Here is a 19,651-nt window from a genome sequence, read left to right as displayed (position 1 = left end):
TAACTTATAGCTCCCAGCTGGCTTTAAAGACACTGCAAGGGGAACAATTCACAATGATCTAGCAAGAGTGATCTCTCTTATTTCTGCCCAAGCCTATGGGGCAGATGAGGAGAAGCAATGAGCCCTTCCATTTCTAGCTCAAAGTCTAGTCCATTGCTGGCTTTACTGTTCCCAATCCTGATAATATAATACATTTTCAACAACAAAAAATGTGCATGCCCTTGCCGAATATTGACTTAGAAAAGCTGCACCAAACTGAAGTATACATATACTGTAATCTCACCATATTCCGACAGCACCCACAGATTTCATATGAATGATGTATATACTTTGTATTTTTTATTTCCATAGAAGTTAGTATCTATATTCTCGCCTCCTCTGCTTATCTGGAAAAAGTGACCCGGAGTCTGACTCCCTGCACTCATCCCTTGCAGGGAGAACTGGCCCTAATATGTACATAATGCTTTGCCATACAGTAAGTATGAAACATGAAGCTGAACTAGAAAAACTGAGACAGACAATGAAACAAGTATACAAATGTATTTTACAATAGCTTTGCAAAAATTTGGGTTTAATACGATTAAATAAGACAAGATAACAGAAATGGCAATATCTGCACCTACAGAATATTACTAAAGATTCACACATTAGAAATACTTCATGCTATTTCAGTACAGGTACTACAAAATTTATTTCAAAGCTATCATGAAACATTGTGACAACAAATATCCCTCTAGCTTTATTTATACAGTACACATAAAAACCTTATATTCAGATCATTCAAGGGAAGGTGAGATCAGCCACTCTAAGGTACTGTTCCCAAATGATCATCATTAATAAACAGAATAATTTGTTTAATACTGTCAAATAACAAATTAAATACTCATTTTTAGTAAACAGCTTCTTAAGTACAGTCTAGGAGGAGGCTTCCATCTCACAAGCAGTATGTTAGGTTCATGACTCCATGTTTTAGAACTTTTCAGTTCGTTCATATAACTGTTTTAGCTTTACAAACTTTGATCCCCATTCACTGAGACAATCATAATTTAAATCTTCCTCTGTGCTGGAGGTCTCTAAGGAACTCAAGCTTCCACTGAGAGAGCCCTGGCCCTCTAAGCAATAGACATGCATGCTGTCTGTTGGAAGACTCTGCAAATCCTTGTCTGCATTCTGTATTATTTGAGATATACAATGCTTGAAGTCTAAGACACTGGTAACCAATGAAAGAGTTTCTCTCAAGCATGCAGGATTCTCATGGGGGTTTCTTTGTGGTCCCGAATGTGATCTGAGGACTGGAGCAGCAGTTCCTGAAGAAAACTGAGGTATGATTTGTACAGGTTTCATTAGTGTATCTATATTATACGCACTCTGAGGATGGGGAATAGAAGGAAGAAAAAAAGAAACAACAAATGCTGTTATCAATAATAAAATATAATTGCATTATTTTAGTAATTTAAAAATCATTTTATACAGCTCTTCACATTTTTCAAATGCTTACTCCCTTTTGTGTTTATCATCCTAATGACCTGAAGGGCATGTCAATCACTTTCTGTCTTGTTTTGAAAAGCAGAGAAACCACAACTTGTCCTTCAGACCATACAAAAGAGGGGGGCATCTTTAACCTGAACACAATCAGGCTGTGGCAAGTGAAGGAATTGAACCTGGGTTTATGGAGGCTATTTGCCATAATAAATGGAAATGAAATGAACCTGGGTCTACCAGGTCCAAGTTCAATTTTCTGTCCACTGAACCAAAGTCAATTTCAATAATAAACAGAGTCATATAGATGGCAGTACTATGCATATTATCCCCTTCTTCACCTCCCATCAATGCAACTTCATACAATCAATTCCTACTGATATTTTTCCTACTGTAAGTTGCCAGCCACTGTATATAATGGCACACAAACTATGTACTAATGATTAGAATGACACCTCATAAATTATATTGCAGTGATTTTTTTTCTTCACAAAAGGAGAGCAAGTTCTTAGGAAGTTTATTATATGAAAAAGTTTTCAGAGATCCTTTAAGAGGAATTGGCCAGCAAAACTCCAATCCTGGAGCAAGTCCATAGGATGATTTCACACAACAAGGACAAGGACAAACACCACCACTTGAAATGCACAAAGGCAATTAATATCACATACAACAAGACGGGATTGATAATTAAGTACCTTGTCTACTCAGTGTTGGTTTAGCATCAGCTGAAAGCATTGTATTCAGTTTTATCTCCTCCTTTATATGTGGCGACCAATAATAATTGCGAGTACTCCAGGCCTGGCTCTTGGATTTTGGGGGCCTCTTGGACAGGGAAATCTTAACCCCCTTAACCTGGAAGAAGCAGGTCATGTAAACTGAGAACTCTCTCGTCCTGCCATTAACCTTTTGGGGATGGGGAGGATTGCTCCACCCAGAAAGAGAATGGTGGAGTGATAGACCTTTTGCTGGTCTACCTCACCACCTTCCAGAGCCAGGCCTGGAGTACTCAAAGGGATGGGACAATGATTTTTTTTTTTTTTAAAAAGGAAGATAAACAACATGTGTCAAGGAAGGTCTATAGCACAGCTGGGAAACGTGGAGTTCCCATACATTTTGGATTGCAACTCTCACAATCCCTTAATTCTGGCAATTCTGGATAGAGTCAATGATTGTAGCAGGACAAAACATTTGAAGGGCTAGACGTTCTCCTCTATAAAATCCTGGATCCCTTTTACACTACACTATTAGAGTGCTATGATTCCTTGAAATACCTTAGCTGCAACCTTTGGAATTATTGGGATTGCACTTTGGTGAGGCATTAGAGTTTTCCGGCCAAGAATTCTAAATTCTAAAGAAGTGGGCTCATAGTGCTATAATTGTGTAAAGTGAAAAATTCCCTTGTCTATCAGAACTCTCATCATTTGCCTGAGAAAAAATAATTGAGGAGGGAGATGATCAAGGATGCTAAGGGACCAGGGTCTGGAAGGTTCAAAGGGAATGTTAGCAAAGTCATAAAGTTTATGACAGAGTTTGGAATAGAAGTCAAGGGAAAACAGGGAATTTTGTAGGGAACAGTTATTTCCTGTCATTACTCGGGAAAGAACTGTGACTAACCCTCCCACTATCACTCCTCCCAACTCCGATTCAGACTATGGGGTCAGATCCACACTCCCTACTTTACAAGTTATGCATCCAATGTGCCATGCCAGTGCCTTATAAACCCCCCCTCCTCTGTTTTGTTGTCCCCTAAGAACTACATAACAGGGTTATAACAGGATTACAGGTTAGGTAAATTGCATGATAAAGCTTGGGGACTGTGAATGTAGCATGGGTTGTCATTAAAAACAACCAGGGCTACAGTCCTAAATATGCTTGCCCAAGAGCAAACACCAATGAATAATGGTGCTTATTTCCCCATGGGTGAACAGTTGAGACCCTTCAGTTGTTGTTGAACTACCACTCTTAGCATTCTTCATATAGTGGTTAGGCCTGATATCAGTTGCATTACAGCAACATCCAAAAGGACACAGCTGTCCACCTCTGATTTATAGGACTGTTAATTCCTGCAAATGATTTCACCTTTCTAAGCTTTTCTCCTGACAGAAAGATTCACAATCATGTCCCCTATTTACATCTCTGATGCATAATTGAATCTGGGCTATTAATAATTTAAAATGCTGTAGTGATGCCATACCAGATCATGCAAAACCATACCAGGTCATGCTCCCCTCCTCCTTCCTCATTATAATTGAAGACATTTTCTCTAACATCTTCCCAACTTTCATGTTCCTCGGGAATGTGGTAAATTCCTCCCTTCCGAAATCTTGATCTCCCCCACTGACTCCACACAGTATAAGAGACTAATAAACCTGATGAAGGTATAACAAGAGAGACAGAATTTGTCATAAGCAGTATTTGTTATAAGACATACTTATTATAATCTGCAAATTGCAACAGCATTGTTTTTCTAATATAAAAGCAACCTGAGTAAAATAAGCTAGCATTTAATGTTTATATTTCTAAGGAAGAAATGCAATGCTTTAATTTAAGGGTCTAATAAACAAAGGTACACGTTTCAGGAAGGTAATGAATCATCTATATCTTAAAAGCAAGCTTCATTAAAAGGGTATTTTACTTACCTACAGGAATCCACTAGGACATTTAAATAGAAGGCATTTTGGCCAGTCTCTGGCCTTTCACCAATCCTGAGTAAATAAGATACCCAAAGTAAGTAAAACACTGTTTTAATGAAGATTAAAATGGTTTTATAAATTAACTGAGTCATTACTTTTCCGAGACATGTACACTGTTTGGAGGGAGGCTTTTAGCTTCATTCCAAAACAGTCGAGAATTCATTTAAAGCTGAGTTCAGTTTTGAACCACAGGTTTCAAAGACTTGCACACAAAGTTAAAGTACTGAGGCAGCCTCTGCCAGTTCACATCATGTTCTCTTACTATCTAGATATGTGGGACAATGAGCCCCTTTGTAGAGCCGAGTGTATGCATACAGCTCTATATCACAGTCTTAATAATGTACTGTTCAGAAATTTTCTGAAGACTTTCAGGAGGATGGAGAGTCCTTGTACAATCATGAAATCTCCCTATTCAAAGGACTATGATAGCTCATTCAGAAAAGGCTGAACAGTGCAAATGTCTTGAGTTGACAGTTGCAGCATATTTATTAGAATGCATGCACCTTCCTTGCTCTTAATGTCTTACAGTAAGTAAAGTAAACAGTGTTTTACTTACTCAATTTCTGTAATGCACTCTACATGGGGCTACCCTTGTGCCTAGTCCAGAAACTTCAATTAGTCCAAAATATGGCAGCCAGAGTGATCACCGGAACAGCTAGAAGTGACCACATTACTCCCACCTTAAAATCTCTTCACTGGCTGCCTATTAGTTTTTGGGCACAGTACAAGGTGTTGGTTATCACCTTTAAAGCCCTACATCGCTTGGGTCCAACTTATCTGCGGGATTACCTTCTTCCATACAATCCGCCCTGCACACTTAGGTCCTCTGGGAAAAACCTTTTACAACCAATAAAGGCCAGTTTGATTGCAGTTACCCAGAGGGCCTTCTCATCTGCTGCTCCCAAACTATGGAATGGCCTGTAAGAAGAGATTCGGAATATTACCAACCTTGACAGCTTCAAAAGAGCTGTCAAGATGGATCTCTTCCAACAGGCCTTCCCTGAATAATTCACTTGGTCTCCCATGGACATGGATTATCACAGAGACACCCAAAATTGCCTGTCCTCTGTCTCTGACTGGCTTTGACTGTTGACTATTTTAATTGTTTACAAATATTTTATTATGTATAGTTGGGGGGGAATAATAGAATCTATTTTAATATATGTTGTATTTTACTGTATTTTATCAATCCTGTGGGAGAGGCGGGGTAAAAATGGCCACAGCTGGCTATGAGATTCTGGGAGGTGTTGTCCAAAACAGTAATGTTTCCAAATTCTGGCCAAGACCCCCATGGAGTATCGTTACTAGCCAAGATGTTAATCAGTGGGAGAACCCAGAGGCACTGATGGGGAGCATTTCCATCAGACAGCATGCAGTAACATAACATAAGAGAAGTCAAATGTTCCTACCTAAAAAAACAAGCAGGCACATGCTGATAGCCAAGATGGAACCAGAGCTGAGTCCTACTGGTCGCCCCGCTTTTACAGGGCTTACTTCACACCATTTTCCTTTATAGCCTTCAGGACATTGGCAGACGTATTTGTCCCGAGACTGGGCCACACAGGTACCACCATTCCTACAGTTCCAGTGGCCACAGGGTGATGAGGTGCACTGTTTAAGGCCAGTCAGATTATCTGTCACTTCTACTTTTCCAGCTGGACATCTGAAGGAAGAAACCCACCATTTGAAAAAGACAAATACATTATATACATGCTCGGTATTTGGCCAAAGATCTGAAAGCCCTCCCCAGAACAAGATTCTCAGCATGCAGTTTGAGGACCCACAGATCTAAATGGCATTGAGAAGGCTATAAAATGGCCTTTCGGATCCATCTGCAACCTATGGCCCACACTTTACCCATCCCTGCCCTAGACCAACTCAAGTGTCCCCAACTGGTATTCTCCAGATGTGTTAGGATACATCTCCTATGAGCATCGGGATGATTGGTTTTATCATCCAACACATCTGTAGGATGCCAATTTGGAATGGGGATGCCCTTGACCAGGCCTGGACAACATTAGTGGTTCTTGGTCCCCAAACCTACTCTAGAACTCCCCATGGGATATCACCCTTCCCCTACTACTGCTGTGCCACCAAAATTCAGCAACATTCTAGGAAAGCCCCTTTAGCAAGAAGAAACAAGGTTTTTGTGTCTTGTTGAAATTTGTTAATGTTGTTTGAGGGCTGCAAAAACAGCCTTGTTGGCCCACAGGCTGTGCGTTGGTCGCTCTACCCTAGACCCATGGCTGTCACAGAATCTAAAGTGGCAGCAGTACTAGTCCCAGGAAAATATGATATCGAAAAGCTAAACAGCCACACGTCCCTCCCAACCACAGAAGTACAAAGTGTTCCAGACAGAGACAGGAGGCCCACTATACCAAGAAGCAGAAAGGGACAGGATTTCTCCATGCCCATTTGCTGCACCTTATATATGCTGTCAGTGGCTGTGCTACCTGAGGGATCATGGGGGCTACAATCCAAAAAGAGCATTTTTTTCCAAGCAAATGCAGTGTGGCAATATGGGAGCTTCACAGTACTGTTAAACATTCAATACTAAATAAGATACATGGATGGTTTTTCTATTTATAAAAGCATGAAATCTTCATTGTGTCCAGAATAGAGTAGTTTTCTGGTAGAATTTAACACCTAAAGTTGAAATATAATTTGGAAGCCACCTTGAGTCCCACTTTGGGAGAGAGGCAGCATATAAATAAAGTAATAAATATAGTAATCACAGAGCCTGACACCACCAGTGATGCTCAGCATGGTTGTTTGTGTGTGCGCACGCTGTGTGTTTGTCTTCGGAAATAGAAGAAATTTCCTTTCAGAAAACTGCACTTTAAGTAAAAAAGAAAACAAGACCACATAAAAGTGCATACCTGCATTCATACTTCCTCCACAGATCTACACAGTGGAAAGGATTGTAACAGGGCTGATTGCTGCAGGAGTTGGAATGGCAGCCTATGGTAATGCCCTCCTGTTCCACAATGAAGCTGTATTCAGTGCTTTTACCATCTACAAGAAGAGGCTGGCCATTCAGACGGACATCCCTCATACAGCCTGGAAGGAGATAGAAGACAGATCTAGGGGCCATTCAGACTACACTTTACCCCGGATCAGAAATCGATTCTTCCACGTGAAGTTCATATTCACCCCAAATCTGTCACAATCCATTTCAAGGCATGCACAAGCGTTTCATGGCAAATGCCCCTTAGCGCAGGTCATTTAGAATTGGGGCAAAAGCCGTTTCTTTTGAAAAACCCGGGTTCTGCGAATATGAACTTGCCCTCGATCATGATCGGGGCCAGTTCAGGGAGGGATTTAGGTCAGAGGGAGGGCAGTGGGCAGGGCATTCCCTCCCTTTATCGGGGAGGAGGAGGAGGAGGAGGAGGAAAGAGACAGAGTAAGGATGCAAAAAAGGGGAATCTGACAGGAGGCAAATGACAAGAAGCAAAAAGGGGGAATCGGGGTGACTGATGGGGGCTGCAGAGGGCAGGCAGAGGGAGGGCAGAGGGGGGAACTGGAGAAAGTGACGGAGGAGGAGGAGGAAGAGGCAGGAGGAAGGATCAATTCAGGACAGGTCAGAGGGAGGGCACGAATGGAGCTTACATCAGGCAGCTTTTCCTTTTTATTTTTTAAATTATGTTTGGCAAAAAATGCGCATAGTTTTTGTAATAGATATATAGATAGATATATAGTAAGCTGGAGGAAGGGTAAATTCAGGCCAGGTCAGAGGAACAGAGCAAGCCAAGCCTCCGCTCTCCACCAGGGACCTTTCTCTTTTTATTTTATTTTTTAAAAATTATTTTTGGCAGTGTATGCTTCAGGTAGCTATATATTAGATAGAACATGGCTAGCTGCTTGTCCACTTTCCCTTTCATTTCCTCACTTCCAGCAAAAGGGAAATGCTGCAAAGGGCACTTTGCAAGACTTTTTTTCCTTTGTGAATGTTACGTTTCTCTTTCCAATTTGGCAAATTGGCAAATAGATACACAGAATGCTTTTCCTACTGTCTCTAAGGAATTCAGGGGTAGCCTAGGAAAAGCAAAGAATGCATGGCATCGCATCCTTTTCTGGCATTCCGAGGTGAGGAATTTATTATTATTGTTGTTATTATTATTATTATTATTATTATTACTACTACTACTACATGTGTATGAGGCATTCTGGGGTGGCAAGGAGGGAGGATACAGGATGCAGAGATGGCATTAGCTTGTATTTTGGGGTTGAAAACAGGGTCAAGGGCAGATCATAACCTGTACTGACCAAAATGCCAACACACACACACAAGAGGTTTTTAAATTTGACAAAATGTGCGCATTCTGGCGCCTGGTTCTTTAAAAAAAGGGGGGAAGCACACTTCCGATGGCCCAATGAGTGCTGGAAATGTCACCTATGACAATCCCAGAACTACATTTGATTGACAGCCAGGCGCCTTCATTTTAAACCCTAATTCTCCAAGAGGCCATTCAGGGTTAAAATACCCTGACTGGTAGTCAGCACTTGCTTCCAGAGGGACTCAGGGAGAGAGAAACCGAAGCTTCCCAGTTCCTTCCAGTGCAAAAGTGCCAGTGAGAATGGGGCCCTAGGTCACCTACACAATCTTCCTTTGACTGATTTTATTTATAAGGTGTCTCCCAAAAAATAGGACTCAAGGCAGCTTGCAATTAAGCTGAACAAACACAATTAAAACATCAAGTGAATACAAGTATTAAAAATGGAAAACAAAGTTTTAAAAACCTCACTAGAAGAAAATGCATCACCCAGCCAGTTAAAAGTAGATGTAAGAGTAATCAGCAGAGTGAGAGGGATTAGAAATGCAAAAAGTACAAACATTAATCATTGTTTTAATTATGACCATTGACAAATAATAGCTGGGTGGCACACAGACATTTTTGAACTGATTTAACACATGCATTGTGATAAAAAAACAACCATGCTGTCCTTGTTCAAGCTAGAGAAGATAGAGTTGAACTGCTAGATGAATCTTTGTTCAGCAGTTGGAATATCCATCTTGTAAACTAGAATAGAGACAAGGGCTTTTTCACACTTAAGTGAAGCTACATGCATTTGATGAAGTGGACTATTCCATTAGAATTTACGTCACAATAAAAAAGGTAAGATATCTAAAGGATCTTTTGTTGAATTGACACAGACATGCTGGAAACAAATTGGTCTTCCAATTGGATGTGGCACTAGGCAAGCTGTTCAAAGTAGAAATGGATGAAGATAAAGTGGCAATGAAAAGCCATTCCCAACACACCACCTTTGATGTTTCTGCATTGCTGGAGAACTGGAAGCAGTGATGCAATGGTGGGAACCATTTGGTACCACTTGCATTCAACTGCCACAGCATGGATAAGAACCAAAGTTCAGAAGCAGAGCATAATATCTGTATGCATCCACATTCACTGTTCAGTTCACAGCTTCTCTGATGAAAGTGGTTAAAAGAATCCATTTTCTAGCCCAGAATGCTGTCTGGAACATTTTAGGAGCTAGTAGAAGTCATTTCCTGTTTCAAAAAAGGCATTTCCTGGGCCCAAATTCGCATAGGACCCCTACACAATGTGATCAAAATGCACTCCACATGCCCTAAAGACATTTGGGGGCAGTCTGAGGCAAAAAAAAGTTTTGTTGGGGAAATTTTGCAAAAATTGTGTTTTACTCTTGGCTGGCCCAGGGGACCTCCAAACAAGGTGGAAATGTTCTCCATGCTTCCTAGAGTACATTTTGGGACATTTAGAAGCATTTCCTGGGGGTCTGCATGCTGCACTTTACCCACCCTTCATGTTTCAAAGAAGGTTTGAATAATTTCTGCTGTTTTCAAATTTTTTGTTCAGATTCCTTTAGTCACAGCCCTTACCTTGGAAATCACTTTCTGAACGATTTGCCAAGCGGTTTCCTAGCACGATGCTTGCCAGATTGATTTTGAACTGTCCTCTTGATTTGACAATGGCTGATACCTCATGGTCCCCTCCACCATCATTAATACGCAAAGAAAATTCATTGTGATACCTCTCTAGGATTAGTTCAGCCCACTGGCCATTGTCTATACGCACAGTGCTCAACTGAAGCACATGATTCTTGTCTCCCAAATTGAAACTCACACCAAAATGTCCACCAATAACCTGTAAATAGACGGAAGACCATGCACTTCACATATATATTATTTTAGAAAAGATGTGTACAACTAAACATCTTAAAAAATTAAAATGTTTCATAAATTAGAATTTCTATTACAAAGATCTCTGGTTTCCTACTGAACTAGGAGACAAAAAATCTCTTGTGCTTCAGTAGAATTATTACACTTTTATTGCATTTCTAATTATAATCCTTTCTTTTCTCCAGTACACACACTTTTAACCACTACATATGTCTCCTCCTTCCCCTTGTACCTATTCTTTTTAATGGGACCCCTTTGATCTTTATAAAAATGTAACAAAAACAGAGACAATCTTGCAATTTCCTGTTTTCTTACCCCAGTTTTGAGTTCACTGATTAATCTCTATTTCAGATACATTTCTAATAATATTTCACAAGTAAATATATATTTGCATTGTTCTGTTCATGTAAAGAACTTTGATGGGCACCAAAGATGTCTTATGTCAAGGATAGGCACCTGTGACTCTCAAAATATGGGTCGATCAGCTCTTCTCAGCCCTAGCCATAGTCCAGTGTAACCAATGGTGAGGGATAATAGGAGATGCAATACAAAATCATCTCGAGCTACAATACAAAGAGTTACCCAGTCCTACCCTTGACTTGGTCAACCCTAGCCAACATCCATTGCTGACTACTAGTTTTCATGTCAGTGTGATGATGAAACTGCTTTGGGGTTTAGTTTAAATTTAGAGGGGCGATCCAAGGTGCTGAAACCTGTCTCCAAACTGAAATCTGGAGCAGATCCACACATACCCTGAGATGGAAACCATAAGCAGCTCTGCCTGTGTTACCTGTCTTACATTGGTGATAAACCTAGGTACATTTTATATTTGTCCTCTCCATTTGATAACCTGTAGGCTGCTCTAACCCCTGTCAAAAAGGGGTAGATGACTTTCAGTGCTGTTCTTGCCTCAGGCTTCCCAGAGGCAGCCTTGAAGAAGGTAAAATGATGCTTGCACGCATTAAAATGAATAAATCATCCCAAATATCAGTGTATTTTCATCAGAAAGTAATAAACACATTTTGATTATGGTGGATCCAACTGTTCTGTTGTTTGCATGACCACTTTTTTTTAAAAAAAGTAACATTGCTCCCACCCATCTACCCCCACCCCAAGTTCTCTTACAGTTCAGGCTTAACAGAGGCTTTCAGATATTGTTTCAGGATATGTTCTGTTTTAGGAAAATAATATTTTTCCTGGGCTTTTTGTTTGGGTTCCACCTTGGATTGACCCCAAAATGCATCATGATATGCACACAAACACACACATAGAGCACCTGTTAAATGTTTACCTCCACTCTGATGAATCCACTCCCATCTGTAGATGTCATACTGAGAAGGGTACTAGATGACATTCTGGTGCGCACTGAGAGTCGAACGTGTGTGTTGTAAGCATTAAATACACTTTTCAACTCATAAAGAATCCAGCTATCCTTTCCAAATGTCCATTCTGGGAGAGCTGGATGTAAAGAACACACCAAAGTAAAGCTGTTTAATAATCTGGTCTCCTTCCTCCATTTCTTATTCACCCACTGTGCATTTACATGAGGGATAGGCAACTAGTTTTCTGCACAAGGATTTGGGAGGAGAAGTACACTTGATTCTCCCAAATGCCAAAAAAAGAAAAAGAGAAAAAGGAAAGGAAAGGAAAGGAAAGGAAAAAAAGAAATGTAAGTTAATGGAAAACTGCTTCTGATTTTAAAAATAGGGGGTTTACAACATTTAAAACAGTACATGGCAGCGTTGCAATGCAACCCATTTAAAAGGTGAGAAAGGCTGCTCCAGCTGGTCTTTCAGTTGCAGTTGTGGTTCACTCACACACACTTTTTTTGACCAGGAAAAGGGTGCCCAAAGAGTCTGCAGTGGTGGAGGGTTGCAAAAACAACATTGGATGTGTATGTACCCAATGTAATGTTTTGCCCAGTTTGATTTATATGCTTATCATTTCCCAAGGAAAATCTTGCATGAAAATTTCTCAGTTGTCCCACAGTGCAGCTTTCTAGTTGGGTAAAATAAATATGCAGTTCTAATAAATTACAGTTCTGAAATATTATAAAAAAGTAATGTATTGAGATCCAGCATAGCATAAACCAAGTTCAGTTCCCAGCTCAGCCATGAAACCTGCTGGGTGACCTTGAGCAAGTCACACTCTCTCAGCCTCAAGGGAAGACAATAGGACACCGCCTCTGAAAAATCTTGCTGAGAAAACCCCATGATAAGGTTACCTTAGGGTTGCCATGGGTCGGAAGCAATTTGAAGGCACACAACAACAATGTATTAATAACATTACTAATTAGTATCAGCTGATCTTAAAGTAACATGCAGTGAGTAACACTTTACTTGAAAGAAAAAAGCAACTTCAACACATTCCATTTTAATCTTAGAAGTTCCTAAGTTCCTGCCCAATTAATAAATAAATAAATAAATAAATAAATAAATAAATACCTGAGTCCTCCGCTTGCTTTTCTCCTTTATCTAAAAATTCCTATTCCTGAAAACTAAGTAATGAAAGCATTATATATTTGATCTAGCTTGTCATAATTTATTCTGGCATCTTTCTGGTTAGTCTCAGCTAGAATACACCCATTCAATCAATTGCTGAACACTGAGTCCATGTAGGTAAATCCCACTTATTCAATGAGTTTACTCTAGTCAGACCTAACAGCAGAATTTAGGCCTTTATTTTTTTTTCCTGAAGAATTTCAACTGCAGAGTCTTGATTGGTGGGGCAAGAATAGTGCAAAGATACAACCATAGTTGTAAAAATAACCAGTCCAACAATATTATCCCAGGTCTACCTCACAATGAATCTACTGTCAAAAGATCTTTGACATCTGCTGTCAACGCATTTCCTCTACATTCCCCCACCACAGTGCAAACTGTACCTTTGTCACATCTTGATCCCATGTAGCCAATGAAACAGTCACAGTTAAAAGAGCCCCAGTCACCAATGCATTTGCCATGGGTGCCGCAAGAGGGTACCCCACCTTTCTGGCACAGTCCATCTGTCAGAGAACAGCCTGGTGCACTGTTTATAGACTCTGCAGGGTGCTCCAAATTGTATACCTGTGCATACAGAGAATATATGCAAAAAGAATCAAGGTAAACAACTAGTTAGATTAAGTTGAGAAGTGGGGTGCATGTCTTTTTCATGCTCTCACCTGGCTATCAATGACGATATTCCGAATGCAACCAACGAACCCTCTGAAATGCTTCTGGGATGTATGGTAGGGCTGGGCCTTCTTTACCCCACCCAGCTGGAGAGGTTGGTGGACATTCAGAAATCTAGCAACAGAAAGAGAACTTAGAGAAGTGGCAAACTTACCGTTGAGGCTAAATGTGCAAAGCTATTTTTTGACAGTGTGGATGGGTACCCACACTGTTCAATTTTTACTAGGCTTGTCTGTCCACCTAATCATTGGTTCTAAGAATATCTAATGCCTAGATATAATGCCAGCTTGAGAGGCAGGGTCGTGTAGTGGTTTAACTATTGGACTAAGACACTGGGAGATCAAGGTTAAAATCTTGTTCAGCCATGGAAACCCATTGGGTGATGTTGGGCAAGTCACATGCTTTTAGCCTAAAAGAAATGCAAGGGCAAACCCCCTCTAAACACATTCTGCCAAGAAACGCCCATGATAGGTTTACCTTAGGGTTGCCATAAGTCGGAAATGACTTGAAGACACACAACAACAAAGATATAGTGCTCATCACATCTCTCCTGTGTTGGCATCCCTTCACTGGCTCCCCCTCCCTTTCCGCATTCAGTACAAGCTCCTGCTGTCGACATTTAAAGCCCTCCATGGACTGGCTCCTCCTTACTTATTAGACCTTCTTTCTCCTCACCTTCCCACCAGGGCCCTCTGTTCTGGTAGTCAAGGTCTACTGTCTCAGCCCAGGATTTCCTCTGCCCCATCCCGGATTCGCCCCTTTTCACTTGCTGCCCCTCACTCCAGGAACCTTCTTCCCCCACAAGCAAGAGCCATCACTTCTTTAACCAGCTTCAAAACGGAGTTGAAAACCATCCTGTTCAGAGAAGCCTTCCCAGGCATTGCATAATTGTCGCTTACTATTTGATGTTCTTTTGGTGCCTGTTTATCAAACCATTTCCTGTATTGCTATGTATTGTATATGTATTATCCTACTTGAGAGTATGTATTTTCCCTGGAAAATGATTAACCATCCATTATGAAGCCAAGCCCTCCCTCCAGTCCATCTGCCTTGGTCCAGGCCTCGGAGGTAGAGAGGAACTGCTGGACCTCTTACCCTTTCCCTCCACCACTCCCTTCTCCTTCGGTGTCATGTCTTTTTAGAGTGTAAGCCCGAGGGCAGGAATCCGTCTAACTAAAAAGATTGCATGTACAGCATTGTGTAAATTTACAGCGCTTCATAAATAAAGGTTAATAATAAATAATAATAATTATTATTATTTAATGGACAAAATTTACTGCTCATCATTCCAGTTCATAATCTAATCACTAAATTATGTGATGACTGAACATAGGAACATAGAAAGTTGCCTCATACACAATACCACTTGTCTGTCCAGGCCAGTACTGTATTGTCAACTTTGACTGGCAATAGCTGTCTTGGTATGTATCCGCACTGCAGAACTGACGCAATTTGACACCACTTTAATTGCCATGACTCTTATCCTACAGAATCTTGGGATTTGTATTTTGTTGAGGTACCAGAGCTCTTTGACAGACCAGGCTGAATACCTAACCAAAATACAAATCCCAGGATTCTACAATTAAAGTGGTCTCCCAGAAGATATATAAAGGCTTAATTTCCATACAATTGTTAAGTCTACACAGTTGCTAATATGATGGAAGATGTGTGATGCCTTACATGAAACGTGAAGACAATATATAAATTATGTGCCTAGAGACAATGAGAAGTCTATCTTCTTTGCTAAGGGCACTGTGTGTATTTATATTATTTTATTTATATTCTATGTCCATTTTAATAAAGCAGCCTAGAAGAACATTAAGCTACCTGCTCATCTCCCATGTTAAAATATACTGAAATTCCCTGCCTAAGTGGAATGTTGATGCTAAATTTGCCTGCTTGAACCAGTGGTGTCACTAGGGATGCGGGGAGTACAGACCGCACCAGGTGACACTGTAAGGATGGTGACACTGCTCCTCCCCAAACATCTGTCTGTTGGCAGTGGCATTCACCTGCATCCCATTAAAATGCTGAAGAGATGGGGTGAGTGGGGTGAGGCTTAGTGAGAGGAGAAAGAAGAGGTCCGATTTTTTAAATTTTAATTTTTTAATTTTTTTAAAAAAAATTCTTTTAAAATATCACAATTTTACCAAGTTTTCACTTCAACCACATGAAATTATATATGTGTTTATGTAAATGCATTTAGGCTGTGCATATGATATTGTAATTTAAAAGTATAATTTTAATTTTGCTAGTTGTTCATACTACAACTATTGCCATTACATTCAGTAGTATACACGAATTAAGATTAATGAGTAACATTAGTACAAAAAAATGACTAAGGATTCTGTATGGTATACTATAGAAGAAAATCAAGGCATATGTATGAGAGAGAGACATCATGGGTGACACCAAACTTAATGACGACACTGGTTTGGACTGTATTGTTGCTTACACATTGGGAGCCCAGGTAACAAGGAGGTGATGATGGGAACCTCCAAACAGAAACAGGTTAACTGACAAATAACAAAGTGCCTTCAGTACCTCAGTATTAGACTTCACCACCGAATCAAAGACTGCCTTTAAATATGTTGTCACTAACTCACATGGCTCAGAACCAACAAATAAAATGTACTCCTTTGAAGACCCATCCATCTAAATTGGATTAATCCACCTGAAACTTGAGTTGAATAATCTATGCAGTAAAGCTTTCATTTCAAGGGCTTACCTTTCACTTCCTGGAGTTTCAGAAGACACTTTACAGACATAATGATCCACTTTTGAAACATCCTTTAGGGCAACATCATCATTCATAATAGAAACATTTGCACAGTGGTCCAAGATCAGCTGTACTTTCTAAAATGGAAAATATATTCATTTTGACTGTGGCTAGTAGAGGAGTATCATCATCATCATTAAACATCATCATTATTTCTATCCTCTCCCCAGGAAAAATACAAGGGCCCAAGTAGGATCCAGTTACAGATCTCTTGACACTGGCCATGCTGACAGGCAGATTCTAAGAACTGTAATGCAAAGGATGACCTTCTCAAATTCTTATTTGGTTGTTATACAGTATATCTAACAACCAAATAAGAGCTTGAGAAGGTCATCTTTTGGATGATATATTTTAGATATATTTTTTCATTTAGATATATAGGCACATAAATATACACAGGAGAGAGAGAGAGAGAAAGAGAGAGAGAGAGAGACAAAGGAAATTTAGATGCTAAAATTCAAAACTTTGAGAGTAATTTTTTGGTAGATCTTATACTCGCCTTTCCATCGCTTATTATTTTTATGTTATGCCAGCGACGATCAGCCACATTCACCTTCTCCGACAGCCTCAAGAACAATGCCCCAGAGCCATGGCTTAATGTTAGCGATGGAACACCCCCAGAAAGCTCTGTTTAAGAAGAAAAACAAGGGAGAAAAAACAGGTTAGATGGTTTCCATTCCTGGCATAACTATTATGCTGTCCCCCTGACTTGGCACTTTTAATGTACACTGATCATAAAACTAACATATGGCATTAACTTAATGCATTATCCTAACAGCCAGCAAAATTCTGATTGGTAGAGGAAGATGCATTTAACAGTTTCATCTTAGAAAATGTATGTTGGAAAAAGAACCCTGAGATTTTAACCTAGTGCAATGAAGTCCTCCACTTCCCCTGGCTTCACACGTGCTACTGGCCCATTGTAAAGCAAAAGTCCATCCGCCATTTCAGTAATGAAATCCAAGGAGATTCGGCTCTGGAAGCATGGTTTGATGGGTGGGAACCAAGCATATCCATGTCCTCGGAATGTATGCTGTGTCTGTTGGCATTCTGGCCCATTAAAAGCATTTGGGCACTTGCAGCTGTAGAAATAAATGGAAGGTGCTGTTGTAATTGCTCTTTCATCCTTTATCTAAACATGCATTGAGAGTCACTATGGTGTTGAGCTGTGATTGGGGTGACCATCACCTTGACAGTTTCCAAACATTAGAAGTAACATCAAAAAATAAAAACTGGAGAACTCCCTACATTGTTAGGTACTAAAATAATAATCTAAAAGATTTTAAAATAATTTTATTCTGAAGTTAACAGGCCCACTAATTTTTATATTGAGGTGTCTAGTCTAGGAAGAAGTAAAGTACAAAGTTATGACAAAGAACCAGCCCTGAAGAGGAAAGCTCTTTCTTGTTTGGTTGTTAGATGTCATGGGAGTTAAATTTAACAAGAGATTTCACTTTAGGCAAGCCAGGACTGCCATCTAGTGGTCTGAAAAATATATGAACAAAATGCATGAAAAAACTCTATCTCATGTTTTGTGTACACATGAGAAGGCTGTGTGCTTACAATGATGTGCACATTAATATGCACTTGTGATATATGTTTGACAAGCAATAATGTGTGTTTAAAAAGCATAGATTTTTTTCCATGGGGCAAATGGTGTGACGCTTCGTAGCAATTTTGTTGCTGTTGTCAGGTGCCTTCAGGTCAACCCTGACTTCCAGAAACCCTATCCTAGGGTTTTCTTAGCAAGATTTCTTCAGAGAAGGTTTGCCATTGCCTTACTCTAAGGCTGAGAGTGTGCAACTTGTCTAAGATCACCCAGTGGGTTTTCACAGTTGAGCAAAAATCGAACCCTTGTCCTCAGGAGCCCTACTTCAATGCTCAAACCACTACACTACCTTGGCTATCTCCATAGAAGCTAACCAAATGTAAATGCTTCTTAAGTACAAAGTAAAGTATAACTGTTCCAAGGCATGGACAGCAGTGCAATTTGACAACACATCTACTAAGTGGAGCTTCTATGGAATAAATGCAAATGTCAACATTGCATCAAGAAATCCCTGACTCACTGCAACTGATCTCATTCAGTTTAGGTAAGCCATCATCTCTCAGCCACAGCCCCTCACCTGCAGCCCAGGGAGTGTAATACCAACCTACCAAATTTGTATGTGCTTGGCCTAAAACAAAGCATTACAGCACAGGGACTTAGCCAAGGGGGGGGGGGTTCTTGGGGTCCGGACCCCCCCTTCCATTAGAAAAATGAATGGTGCGTGCTGCTGTGCTGCTGCACCCAAGCCCCATTATAATGGTGGCACTTAGTCTGGACCCCCCCTTCCTAAAATCCTAGCTACATCCCTGTACAGCAGATGTTTAATCCCTCAGAGGTAAGTTCTGGTCAAGGATCCAATCAGTCTGAAAGAGCAGCTTATGATGCTGATAGTGTTAAGGCTTAGTGGGTAGATGTGAAAATAGGTTTCAGTTAATTAGGAAAGGGAAAAGGCTTTTTTCTTTCTCCCTACAAAAATAAAATATTGCAGTGTGGAATGCTCATGTTCATTTTCTCAGTTAGCCAGACATACCATTCCCTAGAATATACCATTCTATTCCCTAGAATATACCATTCTACTTCCCATTCCCATTTTTCAAAGAATCCATTTTTCTTCAACAGTTATTCAGAGATATGTGTCCCTGGAGAAGTCGTCATTCTAGCTAGCCTGTTCTGGGAATTCCACCTTCTTCACATGGATTATTTGGTTGATACTCATTTTTCCTTTGGATACTTTTGCAAACATTGGATGTCATCCTCTCCCTCTTGCTGTGGGTTGTGTGCTGTTTTGGCTACTGAAGGATCAGCACTCAGACTGGCCAGATTTGCTTAGTAATAATGAAAAAGACTGGAGGCCTCACACACATTAATGTTTGTTTCACTGCTGTTTTAAACTGTGGTTATATTAATGATCTCAACATCTGTTTAAATCACTTTTTCCCAAAGGACAATGCCCTCCAATTGGTTTGGACTTCTGCTCCTATCAGTTCCAGACAGCATGGCCAATGGGTAGGAATCCTGAGAGTGGTAGTCTAAAACATTTGGAGGGTATCAGGTTAGGGAAAATTGGTTTGAATGATAAAAATTAAATATACCTTTAAAAAGGGAGGCTGTGGCATAGTTTGAATGCTGGACTAGGTTTCCAAGAGCCCAGAGTTCAAATACCTGCTCAGTCATAGAAACTTGGTGGTGACACTGGGCAAGCTGCATTCTCTCAGCTTCAGAAGAGGGCAATGATAAGTGTCCTCTGAATAAATCTTCCCAAGAAATCTTTGTAGTAGGATCATATGACATAGTGGTTTGAGCACAGGACTGTGACGA

General features: G+C 40.3%; 1 protein-coding gene across 1 annotated transcript in view; it reads right to left on the bottom strand.

Annotated features, from left to right (window-relative positions):
• Positions 1 to 584: 584 nt before the first annotated feature.
• The window catches only part of LOC149317506 (neural-cadherin-like), a 78,358-nt gene continuing 59,291 nt past the window's right edge, over positions 585 to 19,651 (bottom strand). The window contains exons 24-34 of the mRNA XM_089518381.1: positions 17,152 to 17,366; positions 16,784 to 16,911; positions 16,234 to 16,361; positions 13,496 to 13,619; positions 13,220 to 13,400; positions 11,627 to 11,793; positions 10,036 to 10,300; positions 7,052 to 7,232; positions 5,582 to 5,835; positions 3,694 to 3,848; positions 585 to 1,368 (exon numbers count right to left, since the gene is read on the bottom strand). Coding sequence (XP_089374507.1) covers positions 970 to 1,368; positions 3,694 to 3,848; positions 5,582 to 5,835; positions 7,052 to 7,232; positions 10,036 to 10,300; positions 11,627 to 11,793; positions 13,220 to 13,400; positions 13,496 to 13,619; positions 16,234 to 16,361; positions 16,784 to 16,911; positions 17,152 to 17,366 — 2,197 coding nt within the window. The 3' untranslated portion in view covers positions 585 to 969. The remainder of the gene's footprint in view (positions 1,369 to 3,693; positions 3,849 to 5,581; positions 5,836 to 7,051; positions 7,233 to 10,035; positions 10,301 to 11,626; positions 11,794 to 13,219; positions 13,401 to 13,495; positions 13,620 to 16,233; positions 16,362 to 16,783; positions 16,912 to 17,151; positions 17,367 to 19,651) is intronic.

This window comes from Sceloporus occidentalis, unplaced genomic scaffold, assembly GCF_023333645.1.
Source record: "Sceloporus occidentalis isolate IW3139 unplaced genomic scaffold, rSceOcc1.0.p SCAF_3, whole genome shotgun sequence".
Classification (NCBI taxonomy): domain Eukaryota; kingdom Metazoa; phylum Chordata; class Lepidosauria; order Squamata; family Phrynosomatidae; genus Sceloporus; species Sceloporus occidentalis.
This window is presented reverse-complemented; position numbering and strand designations above follow the sequence as displayed.